The sequence below is a fragment of the Chrysemys picta genome, chromosome 2 (genome assembly GCF_011386835.1).
Source record: "Chrysemys picta bellii isolate R12L10 chromosome 2, ASM1138683v2, whole genome shotgun sequence".
Classification (NCBI taxonomy): Eukaryota; Metazoa; Chordata; order Testudines; family Emydidae; genus Chrysemys; species Chrysemys picta.
The window spans coordinates 204,009,143-204,031,706 of NC_088792.1; the positions used below are offsets into that span (position 1 = coordinate 204,009,143).

The 22,564-nt window shown below is 41.0% G+C and overlaps 1 protein-coding gene across 5 annotated transcripts in view; it reads right to left on the reverse strand.

Annotated features, from left to right (window-relative positions):
• The window catches only part of MTCL1 (microtubule crosslinking factor 1), a 196,429-nt gene that overhangs the window by 21,344 nt on the left and 152,521 nt on the right, over positions 1–22,564 (reverse strand). For all 5 annotated transcript variants that reach the window (XM_065585255.1, XM_065585257.1, XM_065585254.1 and 2 more), the window contains 2 exons: positions 13,952–14,119; positions 5,928–6,182 (listed from right to left, as the gene is read on the reverse strand). In XM_065585255.1, the coding sequence (XP_065441327.1) occupies positions 5,928–6,182; positions 13,952–14,119 (423 nt within the window). The remainder of the gene's footprint in view (positions 1–5,927; positions 6,183–13,951; positions 14,120–22,564) is intronic.

A 22,564-nucleotide genomic window follows, 5' to 3' on the forward strand; every position in this document is an offset into this window, starting at 1 on the left:
CCACTAGAAACACATCCACTCAATGATGATTCCCTGTTTGCAATTACATTTTGAGAGCTAACAGTTAAGACAGCTTTAAATCTATTCAATTGTGCCATGTTAATTTTTTAAATCTAGTTTTAAAATTTAAACTAAATCAAGTTTTTTAAATCAAAATTTTGGGTGGTATCAAATCAAATGCCTTACAGAAGTCTAAGTATATTACATCAAGACAATTCCCTTTATCAACCAAACTTGTAATCTCATCAAAAATATATATATCAGCTTAGTTTGACAGGATCTATTTTCCATTAATCCATGCTGATTGGCATGAATTATATTATTCTCCTTTAATTCTTTATTATTTGAGTCCACTCTATTATCTTGCCAAGGATTGATGTCAGACTGGCTGTCCTATAATTACCCCGGTCATCTCATTTATCCTTTTTAAATACTGGCAAAAAATTAGCTTTCTTCCAGTCTTCTGAAACTTCCCTGGTGTTCCACAACTTATTGAAAATCAACATTCAATGATCCAGTGACCTCCTCAGCCATCTCTTTTAAAACTCTTGGATGCAAGTTCTCTGGACCTGCTGATTTAAAAATGTCTGACTTTAGAACCTGCCATTTAACATCCTCCTTAGATACTAGTGGAATGGAAAGTGTTATCATCAGCATATATATGACATCATCTGTTTTTTCCCCAATATTTATTGAACACTTCTACCTTTTTTGCATTTTTATTGATAATTCTATCATTTCCATCTAGTAATGGACCAATACCATTGAGTAAGAACTGAATAAAAATTGAATAAAACTTCAGGATTTGGGTAATTTTATAGGACATCTCAAACAACTTAATTTACAGTAACTAACTTAGGGATTCAATTGTAAAGAGAAATAGTTAGTACATATTTTTTCCTTTTCCTTGTACACGTGTCCAGTTGCAAACCCTACATGATTTTCATATGCCTTTCTAATACTACCCATCTTTGGAGCTGTACGGCAAATCAATATGGTTTACTGGATTAGCTTATAAATGTTAAACAACTGAAATGAAGATAAATGATAAGATGACGTTCAGTAAAGATGAGTGCAAAGTATTACACTTAGGAAGGAAAAATCAAATGCACAACTGTAAAATGGGGAGCGACTGGCTATGGAAAAGGAACTGGGGGGTATAGTGGAGTACAAATTGAATATCAGTCAACAATGTAGTGCAGCTGAAAAAAAACCCAAATGCCATTCTGGGGTGTATTAACAGGAGTGTCAGATGTAAGATACAGAGTAGTTGTTAGGCTCTATTCAGCACTGGTGAGGCTGAAGTACTGTGTCCAATTCTGGGCACCATAGTTTAAGCAAGATATGAACAAACTGGAGTGAGTCCAGAAGAGAGCAACAAAAATGATAAGAGATTTTGGAAAACATGGCCTATGAAGAGAGGCTAAAAGCACTAGGCATGTTTAGTCTTGAGAAGAGAAGGCTGAAGGAGGACATAAGAGTCTTCAAATATATACAAGATTTTCATAAAGAGGATCGTGATCAACTGTTCTCCATGTCGCTGAGGATAGGGAAAAGTAAGCAGCTTAGTTTGCAGCAAGGGAGATTCGAGTTAGATATTAGAAAAAGCTTTTAGACTGTAGGGTATAGTTAAGCACTGGAGTAGGCTTCCAGTGGAGGCTGTAGAATCCTCATCATTGGAGGCTTTTAAGAACAGGTTAGACAAGCACCAGTCAGGGATGGTCTAGGTATACTTAATCCTGACTCAGCATGGGGGGATGGACTAGACCAACGTTTCTCAACCTTTTTGATACCAGGCACTGGCTTGCTACTTTCCTAAACTGTGGCAGGGAGATTTCAGGGACTGGCGCTGGTCCACGGACTGGTTGTTGAGAAACACTGGACTAGATGACCTCTTGAACTTCCTTCCAGTCCTATATTTCTATGGTTCTGTGGAAATTAGAAATATTAGTCTAAATTTTCAAAAGTGACTAGTGATTTTGGGTGTCCAACTTGAGATACTTTAAAGGGGCCTGATTTTCAGAAAGTGCTAAAACCTCAACATCTAAAAATCATTCCACTTTAAGGTGGCTCAGGGAACCCAAAACTTTTGGCACCAAACCAATTAGGCACTTTTTTGAAATGTTGGCAACAGTTGAAATGTTGATATGTATACACATATGCACACTGGGTGAAGAGGGATGAAATGCTCATGTTCATACCTACAAAGAAAAACAACTTTGAACGTAATTAGTTTAAGAATTTTAGGTGCTAGTTGGTGTGATCAGGGCAAAATGAAGCTTGATATTATAATACAGGATGAGGTCCCAAAGGGTAATACAGTGACAATGAAGTTGAAGAGCGAATATTTAAAAGCTGTGAAAAGAATTAGGTCACCAAGCTTTTTATGTCTGAGTAATATTCCCATAAACTATCCAAAACAAAATATTTCATAATTTGTATGTCTCTCTCTCTCTCATGTATTATGTAGGAACTATGAAGACCGATAAGCAGAAAGCATGAGTATGAAACTTGGGAAATATGATTTTGTTATCTTCTAGATTCTATTTTCAAGCATACATTCTGTGTATTTTCCCCATACACTGAGTGTACAGAGCAAAACACTGTAAAGATAAGGTTTAGAGATATGCTAATTGCTTCCATATAAAGCAGAACATGACTAAGAGCTGAAAGGATATTGAACTAAAAGCCTGCAAATCTCTGGTAGTTTCCTGCCATACGGGGAAATGCTTGCTCATAAACATAGATGGCTTTGTGAATTTATATGGTCAGATAGCCATATTTTCAAAATGCTATTTTTGACTGCTTGGTCCTTTGGAAATAGGTTGATTTTATTTTTGGATGTTCAGAGCCATATGTCACAGAAACCTGACAACATCTTTCGTGAAGATCTGCCCTATGCCATTACAGTTGAGAAAAAGGAGGGGAATTTCTAATCTCCTTTTTTGGGTGAAAGACAAATTTCATGTCCAAGCAGATCTGAGAGCAATGTATACATTGTTTCCTTAGCAAATCACACAGATCTAAAACATATCCTTCATGTGACTGCTCAAGTAATTTCACAAATACTGGTGTTAGAGTAAATTAAAATGCTATAAGGACTTTTCATTTACTACAGTGGACTTTAGATTAGGCCCTACATTTCTTACACAGATGCATTTAAAACATTGCTGTGGTAATGCATAATATAGGAAAATCTGTCGAGAAACTGAATCCACGTTACCATTCCAGGACATTTTTAAAAATGGCAGTCTAGAAATTATGCATACAAACTCAGTTAATTCTTTGGAGGCTGGCTATGTGTTGTATATAGATCCACTTAAATATTCACTTATGCATTTATGGCTGTCTGGAAAATGCCGGAGTTCTAAGAATTAATAATTGAAAGGATTTGAGAACACAAATCCAGAGCACTGGTTGGAAAACTGACACTCTTTCTATACAGTAATGAAAAATATATTACTTTCCTCTCTAGTGATTTGAGACTGAAACTGGAATCTATCAGTGATACTGCAAACAAACACTTTATTGCACAACATATACAACTAATTCTCACTCTGTTTCTGAACAATAACAAAAAGAACCAGTTTCAGAGTGAATTGAGAGCTAGTAAGTAGTCTACTCAAGATGATACAGATAGGTTCCATCTGGTTTAAAGAAAATTAAAGGCTAGGAAACATTAAAAATTATTTTCCCCCTAATTTTCAGCTTCTAATAATGTTAATTTCCCCCAGAGTATTGAACAGACACAAGGGTGATATTGCGTACAAAACAAAACGAACTTCACAGGGACAGCAAACTAAACACCCAAACAGGTACTGAAGCATCTGTAAACAAATGTTTGCACCCGTGTCCCTTTAACACACAGGGAAACTTTCTTACAGCTATGAATTTCCTGTTTTATTTGGGAACCAAGTACACCCTTGGGAGGAGATCAGAGGTTTTCGCATTAGAACGCCATTCTAGACACCATGGGAGAGCATCAGTCCAGTCAAACCAGAGAAAGATTAAGCTGTTAAAACACCCCACAAAACTGAGAGTTAAGGGGTTTCTATTAGCAATTCTGCCACAGGAAGTAGGTCCCGTGCCTTAGTTGCCACATCTGAAAAACAGACATTATAATATTTACCTAAATTAGAGGGTGTTGTGCAGCCTAATTCATTAATGTTTGCAAAGCACCTTCAAAGATCCTAGGCTACAAGATGATAAAGAAATGCAGAATGTTATTTATTATTATTATAAATGAAGAGAGAGAGGTTGAATCAGTTTCAGATTTTTTCCTCTGTCTGCACAGCTCTCTATGTCTGCCCTCCTTTCTTCTTGCCCAGATAGCCCCTTTTGCAAGCCCGGTCTTCTCCCACATGTAGTGATGGATGGAATGGGTTACCTAGGGAGGTGGTGGAATCTCCTTCCTTAGAGGTTTTTCAGGTCAGGCTTGACAAAGCCTTGGCTGGGATGATTTAGTTGGGGATTGGTCCTGCTTTGAGTAGGGGGTTGGACTAGATGACCTCCTGAGGTCCCTTCCAACCCTGATATTCTGTGATTCTGTGATGGTTTCAAGAATTATCAATAGTGTCGGATTTTTCCTGAATTCTCCGTGTTCAAACACCCTGGAATAAATTAGGAGTACTCTTTAACCCACAATATGTATTGCCTAGTGGGTCTTCTTTAGCTCCTCACTGAAGCACCTAAGGTGGGAGAGTGCAATACAGAAAATGTACCCTTTTCATAAACTGGTTATGAAGAACACCAGACTTTCACCAATTTAACACGAAAAGCTAATTTGTATAACACCCAAGAGTAACTGCTACTTAAAGAGCACATACTAATCTGGTGCAATTCAGCTTTTGATGTCCCATAGACAGAAAGTAACTGGTAAAATGCAAACTCAGAATTTCAATTGTTTTCTGTTCTTCTGATGCATAATTTTGATCGTAACAATGGTCAGCCAAAAACTGTATTTTACCTTTTCCTATTCAACTTGCATGTGTGAGTCTGTCTGTGCGTCTTTTCCAGACAAATAATAATGCCATTATGTCTACTTGATGTCAAACGTTCAAATCAGTGTCTCCTGAGCATTTGGGCATGAAAACTGAGTAGTTAGATGTACAATTGCCAAATGTGTAACAGAAATGGGATGGGCAAAAACTGCGTATAAGCAGTATCAGAAGCAGCATTTGAATATTTGGCCTTACTGTAGCTACTTAGCTGTTATCAGACTGGCTTCTTCAGCATCATCATGTGCATTACTTTACTAGAGGGAATAATTCAAATTGAGACTGAACTGTCATAGCTGCTGCATCTTTGGTGGTGAATTTATGGATGGTCAGATTTTCTGGGCAGTGAAAGATCTGCCAAATCTTGACTAAGATAGGGTTGCCACCTTTCTAAGGGCTGGTAACTGTACCCCCAGACCACGCACCTGCTCTGCTTCTTTCCCAGGCCCTGCCCCCTTCTCTGCCTCTTCCTCCCCAGATCACAAAAGCCAAACATCAGGGCTCGTCAAGTGGCGCCTGGACACACAAGCCGAAAACCGGACGGGTGGCAACCCCCTAGACTAACCCTAACTGTCGGATTTAGATTTTCAGCAAGAAAAAAAGATGCATAAAAGGTTTCGGATGGAGACAATCAATGTGATTGTGCATGCGTTTGGTAAATGGAACGAGGAAGGAAATGACCATTAACTTGGAACTGCTTTCTCGGATGCTAATAATCCATGCAAGATACTGTGTTTCCCTTCCCGTCCCCTCACCCTCTCCCCACTGTATTTTTATCATTGCATATTATGAGAAACATCGATGTGGCAAAGAACCCAACTTATTCCTGTGCAGTTTCTTAATAAAGTTTCTTGACCGTGATCTGAATTTGGATAATATGTATCAATTAGCATATTCAGCTAGTCACCTGATCAGCCAATGCCCTCTTACCTGTTCTATCCTCCTTAGCAATTCCTTCTTTTGTCGCTCCCACTCTCGCCGGTCTCTGTCCAATCTATCCTGAAGTTCCGTCTTTTCCCTGTTCCAATTCTTCTCACTGTGCTGGAGTTGCCATCGTAGGTCCATCACCAAGCTGTGACTGTCAGCCAGCAATTTCTTGTGCTCCTCTCTCTCCCTCTTAAAAGCTCCCTTTGAATCAGTGGTCAGGACAGTTTCCCCCTGGGCTTTTTCATTCTTCCCTTCCAGCTGCCAATAAAATGAGAAGCTGTTAGTTATTCTTATTTCCCAGGTAAAGCTTGTGCTAGACAAAGAATGTAATTATAAAGTGATACTGTTAATGTTTTCACACCCAAAGTATCACTAACCTTAAAATGCAGTTTTGCTTAGGAAAAGTAATGAAAATAATGGTACTGTGAGGACTCCTTGTTTTTAATGTTAACAGTTTCCAGATCCAGTCTGTTCAGTTTACCAATAAAAAGATAATTTTCCTAAATGCCAGTTCTGCAAACCCATCCTGGGATCTGACAGTCACACTGGCTCTTTCTGGCTTGTGCATATCACTGGCAATAAAGGTAACACAGGGCCTAATTCTGACTTCATCACAATACCTGTGTAAGCACAATGGGCCGGTCCTCAGCTATGCTTGGGCGGCTTTGCAAGGCTGCATCAGTGCAAAGCAGCCCCTAAAGCCACTGGATTTGTCCCCTGGGAGTCCCTCTGTACAAAGTCATCTTGAGGTAGCACACAGAGGCTCTTATCCCACCCTTACTCATGGCTCCTGGTGAAGGGGAAAGCATCAGGACAAAAGGGTGTAGCTGGGGCATCCCCAGGCCTCAGTAATCTCTGGCATTTGGAGTGATCCTTTGAGCAGCCTTTAAACTAGGACTGGGGTCTTACTTTCAGTCTGCCCCACTAAAAGTTACCTAACACTGCCTCCCTCCGCTCTCCTTCAGTTTGTGCTGAAGACAGCTTAGCTGGACCAGAGGATCTGGCCCATTGTGTTCTATTGGGTTTCTATGCATGTAATGAAGGGAAGAATTTGGCCCTGAAACTGGAACTTCATTAACAACTCTGTCAATGATGTGTGAACCAGAATCGATTCAGGCGCTTCTCCCTTGGATCTGCAGGCAAACAGGAGTAAAAATAAGTGAAAACTCATTTTTGTCTCTAAAGCAAGAAACAATTACTCTGAATACACACAGGAGACCTATCTGTTGGGAAAAGCACACCTTCTGTGAAAGAAGACAACAACACTTTAAAACAGTTATTCCTGGGAAATATGTGCAGTTCGAAATACCTGTCTGAGCAACAGGAAATGCATGCTGAATCTCAGGGTAAGTTGCCCAACAGTGATGCCTAAAGACTATGAAACAGTCTCCCAAAGGGAATGGTGGAAATCCCATCCCTTGAGTAATTTAAAACTGTACTACTGTGAGCTCTAGGGAACAATCCTGCATTGGACACTGGGAGTGACAAATAGACCTAATCGATCTCTTCTACCTTTCACTTCTCTGATCCTCTTATTTAAAAAGCAAACACACAAATAGCTAATCTTAGCAATGTCCACGATAAACAATGTGTCCCACTGCCTAGGCTGTCTCTGCAGCAGTTAGCTAACAAGTACTGTATTATTTCTAGCCCTGTGCTGACAACATCTGATGATACTGTGCCCAGACACACATGTATCGGGATCTTACAGACACTGGGTCTTTTTTTACACCCATTTATACCTGTGAAAGCCTACTGAATTGAGGTCTGACTACAAAGGGATCACACTGGCAGAATTTACCTCAATAAGCTGAAGTTGTTGATGAACAACCAGAAACACAGGTGCCAGGTTTAGCTCTCTTCAACATAGGAGAAAAAGTAATGTTTGCCAAATGAAAAAATTAAAACAGAAAGGGTAGAAATGTCAAACTTCTAAGAGGGGGTTCCTAAAAACAGAGAGTAAAACAATAAAGCTGAAATTTCAAAAGCCCTCAGCATTTGTCTAACTTGGCTCTTACTGGTCAATGATCAAACTTCCCTTGACTTGAATGGGACCAGAGTTAGGGTACGTTTACACCGGAGCTGAAAGGTGTAATTCTCAGCTCAAAGAGACATACCTGTGCTTTCTCTGATTGAGCTATTATGCTAAATATAGACTCATAGCTATGGCAATGCAAGTGGTGGAATGGGCTAGCCGCCCTGAGTATGATCCCATCCGAGACCACTGGTACATGTCTATTTTTAGCATGCTAGCTCAACTGGAGATAGTGCAGCTATGTTTCCTCAAGCTCGAAATTTCACCTTCTAGCTCCAGCGTAGACATACTCTGAAAGTTAGGATGATCTAGCTGGCAGATAGGGTAATGAAATTGAACTCAGGCGATCTGGGATGAATATGCAACTCTGCCACAGAATTCCTAGGTGACCTTAGGCAACTCACATCATATATCTGGTGCCTCAATTTCCTCTCTATAAAATGAGGATAATATCTACCGAACACAGGAGTGTTGGGACGATAAAATCCATTAATGATTCTGAAGGGCTCAGATTCCACTGCAACAAGAACTGTATAAGTTACTAGATAGGAAATATGGGGAGCAGCACTTTTTAAAATCCCATCCTAAATAAATAACTACAGAAAAAGTCTGAAGTAAAAACGTGCTATGCATTAATTTCATTTTAGCACAAATGTGTCAGCCTCAAAAGCTTCTCATTCTTTCACATCATCAAGATAACAGAGCAACAGGCCCATTAGAAATACAGTATCTACATAGAGTAGATTAAATCCAGCTACCTCTCTCCCTATACTCATTCTGATGGCAATGATGTTCCATTCACCTTTATACCCGAAATGAACATTTACAAGCATGGTCTTGTGCCCCTTAGTTGACTGTTTTTATTTCTATCTCTCTCCAAGTTTTTGTCTTCCTTGAATAAGCTCCTCGCTCACCCCGATATCTAGTGATGGCTAAAGGTGAGCTGCAAACATAATACTCAATCATGCATATTAGGCACTGTCTAGTCTTGGGTGGTGCAGAGCTACACTGCTCCTGGGGGAGCGCTGGATGGCATTATAACTTAGACAGGCATCACTGGCCAAATTCTCCAGTGCAGTTTAGCCACTCAGGTGGACATAAGGCTTCAAGAGAAGCCAATTTGTTCTCTTCCTCCCCCCCCCCCCCCACATCCTGGTGCACGCCCAGAAAGGATTTCCAAAATTTAGCTCAAAAATGTACTCACTTCATTAACTGAGAAAGATGTAGCAAATGTTGCCAATTTCCAAGCTCATAATGTAAATAACAAAGAAAAAGCTTCTTATTTTTGGTTACAACTGTCAAATGTGTGTCCAAATGGCTCCAGTTCCACTTGATGCCACAGCAGACAGCAGATTGAGGAGTCACAACTACCACTGCAGCCAGCCCACTGAGGGTCGGCCAAGTCATTTTAGTGCAGGATATGGCATTGCGTGTAATGGGATTTTTCCGGGTGCAGGGGTGGAGTGGGGCGGGGGTGGAGGATTGTTTTTACTATTGTTTGATCTCCCTTGGAAGACTATGGGTTACCTGTTAGCTCCTGCTGGGTTTACTTGGTAGCTGTCACACCACAGAATTATGCATGTTAGGGTTTTATGCAAAGCCTGGGTCAGCCAATACAGTCAGGGAACCTAAAGAGTCAGGTGAAGTAACTTTTATGTGGTTTCTTTATCTCTTAGCCTAATAATGGGTCATTTAGGACAGAGTTTTGAAATATTTAGAGGTCCCCTTCAAGGGACATTAACACATCTTCAAATTTTCCATCCTACAACAGAAGCCCCAGGTGCTGGCTGCTAGAGTGCAATCTCAACCCTACAACTTTGTTAAAACCTAGGGGAATAATGTCACAACATGCAATAGCTGTGGCTAGCGTGTTATGCTGTTGAGACTTGCCAGAGACCAGTACTAATTCTCAAGATGTCCTGCAGCACTGAAACATCAAATGCAGGCCAAAAAGCAAGCCCCTTGCTTTTGCAATCTTCTTCTAATGTGTGGAGTTTGCATCATCATCATCCTTTGTAAGTAAATTTATTCTTCTGTTTAGGAAATTACAGGACAAAAAGCAAACCTTAGCAAGACACATTCTCTCTCTATCTCATTCTCCTCGTAACACTTGTTGCCTATATATCTTAGAGCAAAATCTTCGCCTTGGATGAACAAAAGAAGGCATGGCGGACTGGCCTGGTGCCAAACAAATGGGAGGTCCCTATGCCATCTTGCCTGTGAAAGGTAGGATAGCTCAGTGGGAGAGAGGGATGTGCTCTAAAAAGGGAGTGTCATGCAACTCCTGTAGAGTCTACAATACACTTCAGATTATGAGCAGGGAAGCTGGTGACCAGACAACACCTCCAAAGCTATCAGACCACAATTCCTTGGTTTTGGAGAACCAAAAGAGCACAGCTTGTCTTCCCCACACTGCAGAAATGAACCTGAAGGAGGAAGAGTTGTCCTGCAGCTTCTCTGCCCCAAGTGCACCTGTGCAACACAAAGCAGGGTTTGGCTGTTATACTGATATCTCCCAAACTCCAAGCTCTTCTAAATGCCCAGAAAAGCAAGATCTTTGGTTGGCCCATCTTAAGGCCCATCATTCTCTTTCATTATCTTAAAACCAAAGCCCAAGGGCCTTCCTGAAAAGTAAGACACACTCACAATCCTGTAGGTCAAGGCTTTCATTTTTAATGTGCATTCTATTAAATCTTCCTGTTGTACTCAAAAGCAGCAGGTATATTACCATGGCTGGCATGTAGTGCTTTTCTACCAGGAGAGTTTTCTTCCCCCACCTCTACACAGGGATCCCCAGCCATCAAAATTTCAAACTTGCTTCAGTAACCATAAATTAACAGGTGAACATCTCAAGGAAAATACTCTTTCTAATCTTACTTACTGCTTCACAGGTAAACTATAGTAGTCAGAAGAGCAAGAGAAACCAGGAAGGCACCGATTCTTTTATTCATTGTTGCGTGTCTTCATAGTTCTCTCACTCACTGGTTAAAGAAGATTGTCCCAGGAGGAACAGATCTCACTACATCTGCCCAGGAAGAGAGGGAGCACTTCCTAGGGTATGTCTATGCTGGAGCAATAATTCTCAGCTTGGGTAAACATACCTGCACTAGCTCTGATGACGCTAGGGAGCTAAAAGTAACAGTGGCTGCACAGGCAGTGGGATCAGCTAGCTGTCCTGAGTCTGTACCTAGGGTTTCAGACAGGATTGTACATGGGGTGGGTGGACTAGCCTGTCCTGCAACTCATGGTACTGCAGCTCTACTGTTATTTTTAGTGCGCTAGCTTGATCAGAGCTAGCACAGGTTTGTCTGCCTGAACTGGGAATTACACCTCTAGCTCCAGTGTAGAAGTATCCTTAGTGTGGAACCCTAGCCAGGAAGAGAAGGGGAAGCTCTTCCTCTGCTTTTACCAGAGGTGGGGGAGCTGCACTCCTCATTCCCCCTTATGGTAACCCCTATTCTTTATAACAGGTAAGATGGTGCTTCCCATCACCATGACATAGTAGGTTGCACCATGATTGACGTGACTGACCTGGTTGATTGATTAAAGTTTTTATTATTCCACGTTTTCACAGAATATGAAATGATGTTACTGCAACTACTCAAAGCTGTCATTGCATAAGTCATTCACCAGTTCCTCTCCCACTGATTTTGAGAATGAACCTACCTAGAATGTTTTGGTTTTTGAACAGCTAGTGTTATGTTTTGTTATTTCTGTCTTCCTTGTGGTTGTGAGTACACATGTAATATCGCAGTGGGATGATTGTTGGGACTATCATAATTGACATTCTGATGATTTATGTGGTATCTTTATTGACATTTCATTAGTGGACTTGTCTTTGTCATGATGTGCAGATATCACTCGGATATTGGTAAGAGATGATCTCCATGTGTTACATGCTGATCAATTTTATTCTTTGCATTGATTTGGGGGGGGGGGGGGGGGAGAAGAACCAACCACCACCCAACAACTGCCATGTGACAGGAAATATTACCGGTAGGATCACACAATCATAGAATCATAGACTTTAAGGTCAGAAGGGACCATTATGATCGTCTAGTCAGACTTCCTGCACAATGCAGGCCACAGAATCTAACCCACCCACTCCTGTATCAAACCCCTAACCTATGTCTGAGCTACTGAAGTCCTCAAATCGTGATTTAAAGACTTCAAGGTGCAGAGAATCCTCCAGCAAGTGACCCGGGCCCCATGCTGCAGAGGAAGGCGAAAACCCCCCAGAGCCTCTGCCAATCTGCCCTGGAGGAAAATTTCTTCCCGACCCCAAATATGGCGATCAGCTAAACCCTGAGCATGTGGGCAAGACTCACAATGATAAAGATAGCTAGAGGGATATTACTGAGCCTGATATAACCACTAGTTTGGAGGGTGCTAAAGACTGAAATCTATTTTTTCCTGCCAGTATGTAGTGAGCAACACTCCTCCACCCACTAATGCCAATCATGGTGCTGACTATTTTTCTATCTGAATGGCAAACGTACACATCCACAAAAACATGAACGCACACAAACTCCATGCTAACAACTGCAATTTTCCTCTTTTCTTATGTTTTGTTCTTTACTCCCATTTAAAGGTTAATTTAAGAAAAATTGCCATCAAGGGTGTTTTTTTAAAAACAATCAATTATCAGAATATTTGTGTACACTTATAAGCATTTGATCAGAAAACTGATTTCAATTCCACTACATATAAATAAAATCTACTCTCGTACTCTGAGAGAAAAGCCTCTAGCACACAAACTGGGAAAGAAGTGTTCAGGTCTGAATGCTGTGAGTCAGATTCAGTCTCTTGACAGTGCTCTGATGTACAGTAAATCCTCCAAAATGTGTCATCTGTTTAGTGAATATTTTGTATTGTATCTGCTTTCTACAGATGATTTAAAGCTAAACATCCTTCTACAGATGATACAAAGCTACAAATCTTTCTGACAGGACCTGAACACTCAATTTTGCCCCTTCAATGCCATACACTAATACTTTAGTCCATCAGATTCAGAAATGAATCCTAGTGGTTTTCTGCTAGCTTGTTTTTATACCACCACAGAAAGCAGAGCATCTCCTGTGATCAGCAGTACAGAGCACTGCAGCACCAGGCCCATGAATTGATATATATAATTCTAATAATAGCCTACAACAACAGGCAGACAAAGCATCCCCTTCAACTGGACACAATACAGCATCATCCAGTGGCTCTGACTTGCTGGTTTAAACATTAACCTACTGATCTGATGGTTTATTATTAATGGACTGTTTTCTTGTCAAAAAGCATCTAGTAGAGCAGTTATTGATGTACCATTCTGAGGCACTGACCTAGCATCATGGCCTATTTACTTGAGCAAATGAGGAATTATTAGGGAAACACCAGAATATCAAGAAACGTTTTCTTATCCATACACCAATCAGATACAGACACCCACACACCCCTTTGCTGAGCAATTACCAACCCATTCTTATAATAAAATAAAGGGCCAGATTCCTCTACCCTTGATCACACTGAATAGTAGCTTACTCCATTAATAGTCACCCTGATGTAAGTGAAGTCGATGGGGCTACCCATGGAGTAAGGCACTACTCAGGTGAGGTAGGCTGCAGGAAACTGGCCTAAAATAAATAAATATGATCTCTTATGTGACTCTCATGGACTTCTTATTCCAGCAAGTGATTAAAACCAATTCTCATCAATTACTTTCACTTAGCTCCAAACCAGCTTGGGACTCAGGCCTTTAAATAAAAAGTTTCAGAGTAGCAGCCGTGTTAGTCTGTATCCGCAAAAAGAACAGGAGTACTTGTGGCACCTTAGAGACTAACAAATTTATTAGAGCATAAGCTTTCGTGGACTACAGCCCACTTCTTCGGATGCATCCACGAAAGCTTATGCTCTAATAAATTTGTTAGTCTCTAAGGTGCCACAAGTACTCCTGTTCTTTTTAAATAAAAAGTCACCTGTCTTTTGGCACTGATCTTGGGTACAGTACCTGCTCCAGACGACACTTCAGCTCCGTCCATTCCACCTCCCAAGCTGCCTTGTCTGTGGCATACTGTTGCTGGAGCCCACGTCGCTCTCGTTCATCATCCCGGAGCTCAGAACGGAAGTCGTCCAACAAGGTTTTCAGAGCATTTAAGAGCCGCCGGTTTTCACTTGCCTGCAGGAACAAAAACCAAAATAATTATTAATCCTCCCTCTTCTTCAGAAGGAAAATGCTCACATTCTTGTCAACTGCATGACGGAGAAAAGGATCAAACACATAGGGTAAGAGGTGACATAAGCATCTTACGAAAAAAACAAAAGAGAAATAGTCTCTATGCAGTGTCAGTGTTCAAAGGATCTGATCCTGCAAGGTGCTCAGCATCTTCCGTGGAAGTTGAGGGCACGCACAGTATCTTGAAGGAGGTACTCAACATCTCTCAGGATTGAGGCCATAAATTATAACTTCTGTGGCTCTTAAATTTCTAATTTCAAGCCAAGAAATCATTTCTGATCTTACATGTGCAACTGTGTATCTCATGCAGTCATCTCCTGAGCACCAAAACTCAAGTATGTGTAAATTACAGAAGATGATAAAGGATCCATTTCTGATGCTTTGGCATTACAGACAATGTTTGAAAGTCTCCATTTTGAGCAGAGCAGCGTTGTTTAGATGCAGAGTGATTCCTTATTCTGCTCTTCAGAGGCACCTCAATCCTGTGCACTTCTGTATAGGATGGCGTTGAGTATGGGTGCAGTCTGTTTTGGAAGCAAGTATGCTATGGGGTCTACTTTTTCTCTTTCTGCATATGACCAGACAGCAAATCCCTGTCCAAACTGTGGGAATATTTTTGCTGCATTTAAAATGTTCTATGACAGATACAGTGTTAGGCAGAAACCAGGCAAAGTAAAAGTTTAGTTCAGGGTTAACCTGAGAGCTGGGCACATACATTTTGTCAACATTGATGAGCCTTTTGCTGTTTGCTTTCTGCAAATATTCTAGTGAACAGCACCATGCAGTGAACTTTAAGCAAAATATTGTAGAATATTTGTGAAAAATTCATATTCAGTCAGTCAATAAATCAAAAGTAATCCCTCGAAACCTGTTTCTAATAGTTGCACTCATCCAATTAAGGAACAGAAATGTATAATGTGATTTATGTGATGAATCAAAGCTCCAATCAAAATTTCAAAATAAAGTCTCACAAATGAGTTATAGATCAAGAATTATGCACAGAATCTACTCAACAAATTATTTTGAATAACAATCTGTTAGCAGACAATTTATGAGCAGAAAAAGTGGGAAAACTCATTGAATAAATTCATTACAAATTATTCTGCTGGCTTTCATTAATGTGTAAGTTAACACTGCTACCTTGAGAAGACTTAAATTAGCTGATTTGATGCACAGATACTTGACTAATTCCTTCTGTTTTCTCAATAACTTTGTCACTTTCTGGTTTCTAACTATCCTTCTGATCTGGTCCCCGATGAAGTCCAAATATGGGGGTTATATTCAGATGGGGCAATTAATGCTCGCAGCAATTTAAACAAGAGGCAAAAAGAATTCACATTGCAAAATTCAGATCTACATTTGCAACACCCCAAAGTCTAGGTGTGATTGTATCTGAGGAACTGGTCTGTTCCATTATAAAGATAGTGGCCATCTGAAGATTCCAGATCTGGGCTTGGATTTTAAACAACCCCCGGAGTTCAAGGTTGTTCAGCCCCAGTTGTTTGGTTGGGACCCATGAGACCAATATAAATATTTTTTTCAATAATCATTTGCAATTATTGACCTAAAATTAAATGCTAATTGCAAAAAGTAGCTCGTAAAACCAAAAGTGCCATGCCATGTAAATCTCATTTAGTTCTCTTTAGGGACTGGCTAAAATCTTGCTAGTGATCCCTTGGTCTATAGACAGTATATTGCAATAGAGATTCACACCAGATTTTGCAGACTTCAGTTCTATGGTTCTGTAGCATGGGCTTACAAAGAATCAGAAATTAGAGAGCTAAAAGTCCCATTAGATCAGCTGTTCTGACCCCCACCAATGCAGGTTTACTTTCAATATAATATTTTCTAGTACAATATAGTATTTTCTAGTAGTATTTTCCAGTGTAGTTTTAAATACAGAATTTTGCATGGAAAACCAAACTGTAATAACTAAGCAAACATGCCAAGTAGCCTTAGAAAAATTATAGTTTACATTATTCCAAACCATATTACTCCTGGGGGCATTCTGCACCAAAACAATAAAAAGTATGTGCCAAAAAAATAAAAATTCTGAGCACAATATTTTAAAATTATGCAAAATTATGCACATTTTATTTGTCAAAATAACACTACATAATCACACCCGTTTCAATTATTTTGGTAATTTATTTCAAAATACCTGTCAGCAAGTATGTCTGTAACAATACAAAATTTCCCCCAAAATTAGAGAGTTAAAGAAACCCCTATGACAACCCAGTTCCTGTTTCACTGCTCCCTTCCCCGTGCCCAGAGCCCAGCCGGGGGGGCCAGACACCCACAACACTCCCCCCCCCCCCAAGCCCAGCCACGGTGCCCCCCCAAGCCCAGTTATGGACCCCTCTGGCCCAGATACCCACACCTCCTACCCCCCAGAATCCAGACACCCACCCCCTCTCTCCCAGAGCCCAGCCATGGTCTCCCCAGCCCAGACACTCCCCCCTCTCACCCCCAAAGCCCAGGGATCCTGAGGGAGAAACAGCCTGATGCTTGGTCCCAGGCTTGTATGGAGTTTCCTGCATGCTGCCATCTTCTTTCCTCAGGGCATGCTGGGAATTACAGCTGCCAGGAATCCTCTAGGTCCCTCCCCCGGCAGTGTCTTTTATGCAGTCTCTAGTGGAGGCCAACAGCACTGCAGCCCATTTCTGTGGGAGAAAGGAAATTCTGCACGCATGTTAATTTCAGCAAAATTGGTGCAGAATTCCCCCAGGAGTTCCATATGGTTCATTAGAAAATAAAATGCTATACACATGGGGAAATAACTGCAGGTGACTCATTGACTTAACAGTAATCTGTTTGGACTAAAGGAAGTGTTGCTACATGCAATACTGTATAGCACAGGGTTTAAAAACAGGCACACCCAAGAAGCAGAATTAAGACCATTGTTACTTAATGCACGTTAAAACATTACATACTGCCACATGCTGAATATGTACATACCATCCCCTATTTATCAACATGTCAATGTGATGTTACAGTTACCCCCATGAGTTTTATTCTACTGTCCAATGAGGACCAGATTTTCAGAAGCACTCAGCTCTTGTTTAGATGCCAAAAATAAGTGAGTCTTTTGAAAATCTGAAATATCACAATGGAAAGTATTACGTTCTGAGCACTTCAAAATCTGGCCCCACAAGAGTCCATGAGGCACGCTTACTCAAGGATTTTATTCTGTGTTCTCTGCTGTGGCCTGACAAGGTGTTTCTCTATCAATATAACTGAAAGATTGTGCAGGTGGGAAAAGGGGCAGAATTAAGAACTGTAGGAAAATAAGAGCAATTTGCACTATAAGAACTTAGTACATTCTCCTGGAGCTTCCCCTCTGCTTGCATCAAATATTCCACAAAAGTATTCAGCACAAGTTCAAAGTTATCCTCTGTGTGGCCACAGGCCAAACTTTATTAGTCTCTCTACTCCCTTGTATTACAGGACACACCAATCCTTTTGCTGTAGGGCAAACACACACACTGTGAAAGCAACTAAAAGAATCTCAAAAATACACATTTCATGACAAAACAATTTAACCTCTAGAGGACTTCTGCTCCCCAGCAGAAGCTCTCTCCCTTCCCTCTTCTTTCTCAGAAGGAAATAGGACACCTCCCAGCTCAATTGTCCTCCTTCATCCTGGTTAAGAACTGGAAGAGCCTCCATGCCTACCTCCTCATGGCTATCTGAGTCGCCTCCCCACACTGATGGGTCTAGGATTTGGCCCCTCTACAATGGAGCCAAGTTATAGAGACACCATCAACTGGAATAGAGGGGGAGATTTTCAAAGGCACAAATGGCAGTTAGGCACCTAACTCCAACTGAAAGTCAATGGGATATAGACGCCTAACTGCCATTTGGACTAGGGACCTAGCTGCCATTTGTGCCTTGAACGCCTCCCCTCTAGTCAATTAACACAAAGTTAAAAGTAGTTTTGGGCATTACACCTGCCTCTCTGCAAATCCTCCTGGTTTTACTATCGTATTTTCCTACATTTAAAAAACATTCCTCCCCCTGTTGCAGTGTAAAGACTCACATGAACTGAGTGACTGCACAGGGAAAACAGTGAAAATAATCATTCACAAAGTGCTGTTAAACGCTCTGCATAAACCAACTGGAGGAAAATATTACTTTTCTAATCTCTTTTAGTTTTAGTGATCTCAGGTGTAAACTATAACTGCGATAGGTAACAAATTTCAGACAGAAGTGTTATTTTTAAATTGATTATGTTTGCCACAGGAATCATAGCTTTGAATTGCTTGATGTCTGTGCATGTAAAACTTCAACCATAAAATCATGTAAAAACTAGGTTTATTTAATAAACAAAAAGTAATTAGCTGTTCTAGAGAAGAGGCTATGGAGCCACAAAATATAGGTTAGCAGAGGGCTAATGCCTATCTCTACAGGAGTGCTATGAAAGTCACTATTATGGACTCGATATAGACATTCCCTATGGTAGCTGGAGTTCTAACTAGCTTGCTAATATAAACCCAATTTTGATCACATCCCTGTAATTTCCTCACTGTCCTTTCTGCTTGAAATTCCTCATCTATGGTCTGTAGTCAGAGAAGGATTATTTTGGGGTTGAGCAAATTTGAAGGGGTTTAGATAAGATGTTTCTGAGACCAGGGTCTTTAAAAAAATTAGGAGAAATTTTAGAAAATTCTTTGACTGTTGCTGGTAACGCCACAATGATTAAAATGGCTTTGTCTAGAAACTTCATATTTATTTTATTTAAGAGTCTTTGAGGAGATCTAGGGCTCAGTCCTGCATATTTGTATCTGCTCTGGACTTGACCAGCAAAGCACATAAACACATACTTAATTTTAAATGAGTAATCCCACTGATATCAAATAATAGCTCTTATGTCCTTCCTGCTCCTCCCATGGGCCGGTATATTGGATGAAGTCAGAGGAAATGGGGCATGGCTGGGCTTCCCTGCACGCTGGTGATCCCTGGTTACCATAATAGGCTGTCCTCTGGGGACATTGGCAGTCACTGTACAGTAGAGCAAAGGAGTACCAACTGGTGCATAGCTGACGTAAGATCAAAGAAGCACAAAGGTAGCTTAAAGTTACTGTGTGCCTGTCTGCTACAGCCAAGGATTGGTCTGTGTGAGAAGGAAATAAGAGTTTACAGCAAGTTTTCACTATCAATGATTTTATCTGCGTTCTGAAACCCCCAAGGAAGTTCCCAGGAAAAAAATAGTAAATATTAATTAAATATAAAGACTATTTGGATGTGTAGTTATAAACCCATGATCTGACCACTCCTTCCCCTCCAACCTGGAGAAGTTTGGGTTCAAGTGGCAGAGCAAACATTAGCTTGGGATCATATCAATCCATTTCCCCTCTCCCTCCCTTGAGAATGTCATTTAACATTTTGACAGGTTTCAGAGTAGCAGCCGTGTTAGTCTATATCCGCAAAAAGAAGAACAGGAGTACTTGTGGCACCTTAGAGACTAACAAATTTATTAGAGCATAAGCTTTCGTGGACTACAGCCCACTTCTTCGGATGCATCCGAAGAAGTGGGCTGTAGTCCACGAAAGCTTATGCTCTAATAAATTTGTTAGTCTCTAAGGTGCCACAAGTACTCCTGTTCTTCATTTAACATTTTAGCAGCAGTCAGGGACCTGCCAGCAGCTTGGTCTGGTAGGGAGTCACAAACGAAAGGTCCGGAGCAGTCACAACAGAGGAGATCTCAAGAAGCATGCTTCCTCTCTGTGGTCGCCGAGCCAGACAAGAGTGGAGCTGGATCTTGGTGCAAATCATTCTAGTACATTTAAATACTAATTACTATTCCTTAAGGCTTTTTTTTTAAAACCAAGCTTTGAAAGAAAGACAAATATTGTCTAAGCCAAAAATATAACTGGGGATTTTGCTTGAACCTCCAGAGCACAAAATATGAATATATTTGTTTTTACTGCACTTTACTGAGGGAGCAGAGATAAGTAAACTCTCTTATTTCCTCTCCCCTGTTCTCACACCACACAGCAGGCATTTCACCCCTTCCACTCAACCAACATGATCCCTTCCCTAGGCAACAACTACCAAACCACCAACCCTCACACTTCCCTTCAAGCAATATTAAAAGCCCCCCTCCACTGGGATGCCAGCCTCACTCTGTCTGCTTGCCTCCTTGCTGCCTTTCTTCTCTGCTCTTGTACATTGCTAGTTCCATGTCAGTTCTTCCTTGCCTGAACTTTTGATATAACCCAGGCTGGTTCCTGGCCTGAGGGAGTAAGTTAGCATCATGGAGAGTTGGATTATGTCAGGAAGGACAGGCTGAAGTAAGAGTCATATGGGGTGTGCAGAGAGTAGTGACAGAGGGGATTGTTCCTCTCAAGAGTCTCTATCTACCCAGTTTCCCAGCACCAAGAACCAACCCCTCCCTCCTCTCCAGCACTCCTCTCCCCCACAAACATTAGGAAAATGGCCAATCCCTAAGGGGATGTTCACTTGGAGATTAACCAGCATTTTAATGGTTAAGGCCATCATTCTTAAAAGAAGCTATTGATTTGGGGTGCCTCAGTTTTTGAGTGTCCAACATCCCACGTGTCTCAAGGTAGGTATCAAAAACAGAGCATCTACAACAAAAGGCCACTCTTCAAAATTATGGCCTCGGTGTTACGAATTTTCTTCCATGCAATTCCTCTTTCAAGAGAGGGGTGCGAGAGTCTGCAGCAGCAGGAGATAAACCCAGCCAGCCCATAACCCATTAAACATGAACACAAGTTACTCAGAGTTATAGTAAACCCCTTTCCAGACCTCCTTCTCTCAGGCTAGGTCTACACTACCCGCCTGAATCGGCGGGTAGAAATCGACCTCTCGGGGATCGATTTATCGCGTCCCGTCGGGACGCGACAATCGATCCCCTAATCGACGCTCTTACTCCACCAGCGGAGGTGGGAGTAAGCGCCGTCGACAGGAAGCCGCGGAGGTCGATTTTGCCGCGGTCCTCACAGCGGGGTAAGTCAGCTGCGATATGTCGAATTTAGCTACGCTATTCACGTAGCTGAATTTGCGTATCTTAAATCGACTCCCCCCTGTAGTGTAGATGTAGCCTCAGTCACAAACACATTATTACAGGAACTCCTTCTTAATAGGAAGTGTGAAACCTGCCTGGTCCAAATCCATACCCCCTTCATCTCTGCACTGTCCAGCCTGAAACTCCAACCACAGCAAGGAAATGCAATCTTGAGAGGAGACCCCCCTCCTACCCACAGCACTTGCTACTGAGCTCTGTTCCCTCCACAGGTGCTGGAGCTGTGGCTCTAATCCCACCAGCCACACATATATACACTGCCATATATCCAGAGCTGGAAGTTTCTCAAGAAGACAATATTAAAGGACAACTGCAAACTATATCAATGCAAAGGAAAAATAGGAAGAATAGTAAGAGGCCAATGACCTAAAATTCAAAAAGGAATCCTACAAAAAAGGAGAAGTATGGACAAATTGCTAAGGAGGAGTACAAAAGAACAACACAAGCATGTAGGTACAAAATCAGAAAAGCACAAAATGAGTTATATCTAGCAAGGGACATGCTACTAGAAGAGGTTCTATAAATGCATTAGAAGCAAGAAAAAGATGAAGGAAAGTGTAGGTCCTCTACTTAGAGGGGAAGGAGAGCTAATAACTGATGACATCAAAAAGGTTGTTATGTTTAATGTCAGTTTTGCTTCAGTCTTCACTAAAAGGTTAATGGTGACCAGATACTCAACACAATTAATATTAATAAGGAGGAAGAAACACAAGCCAAAGCAAGGAAAAGCAGGTTAAAGAATAGTTAAACGTATTCAAGTCAGCAGGGCCTGATTAAATTCATCCTAGGTTACTTAAGGAAATCTCAGAACCATTATAAATTATCTTTGAGAACTCCTGGAAGATAGGTGAGGTCCCAGAAAACTGGAGAAAGGGGAATAAAGAGGACCTAGGGAATTATAGATCAGTCAGCCTAACTTTAATATCTGGAAAGATACGTGGAACAAATTATTAAACAATCTACATCAATTCATCAGCATCTAGAGGATAACAGATTATAAGGAATAGTCAGCATGAATTTGTCAAGAACAAATTATGCCAAACCAACCTCATTTCCACTTTGACAGGGTTACTGGTAAAGTGGATGGGGGCAAGCAGCAGATGTGATATATCTTAATGTCAGTAGGGCTTTTGACACAGTCCCACATGATATTCTCATAAGCAAACCAGGGAAATGTGGTCTAAATGAAATCACTATAAGGTTGGTGCACAACTGGTTGAAAGACAGTACTCAAAGAGTAGTTATCAACGGTTCTCTGTCAAAAGGGGACGGCATATCTAATCCCACAGAGGTCATTCCTGAGTCCGGTATTATTAAATATTTTCATTAATGATTTGGAT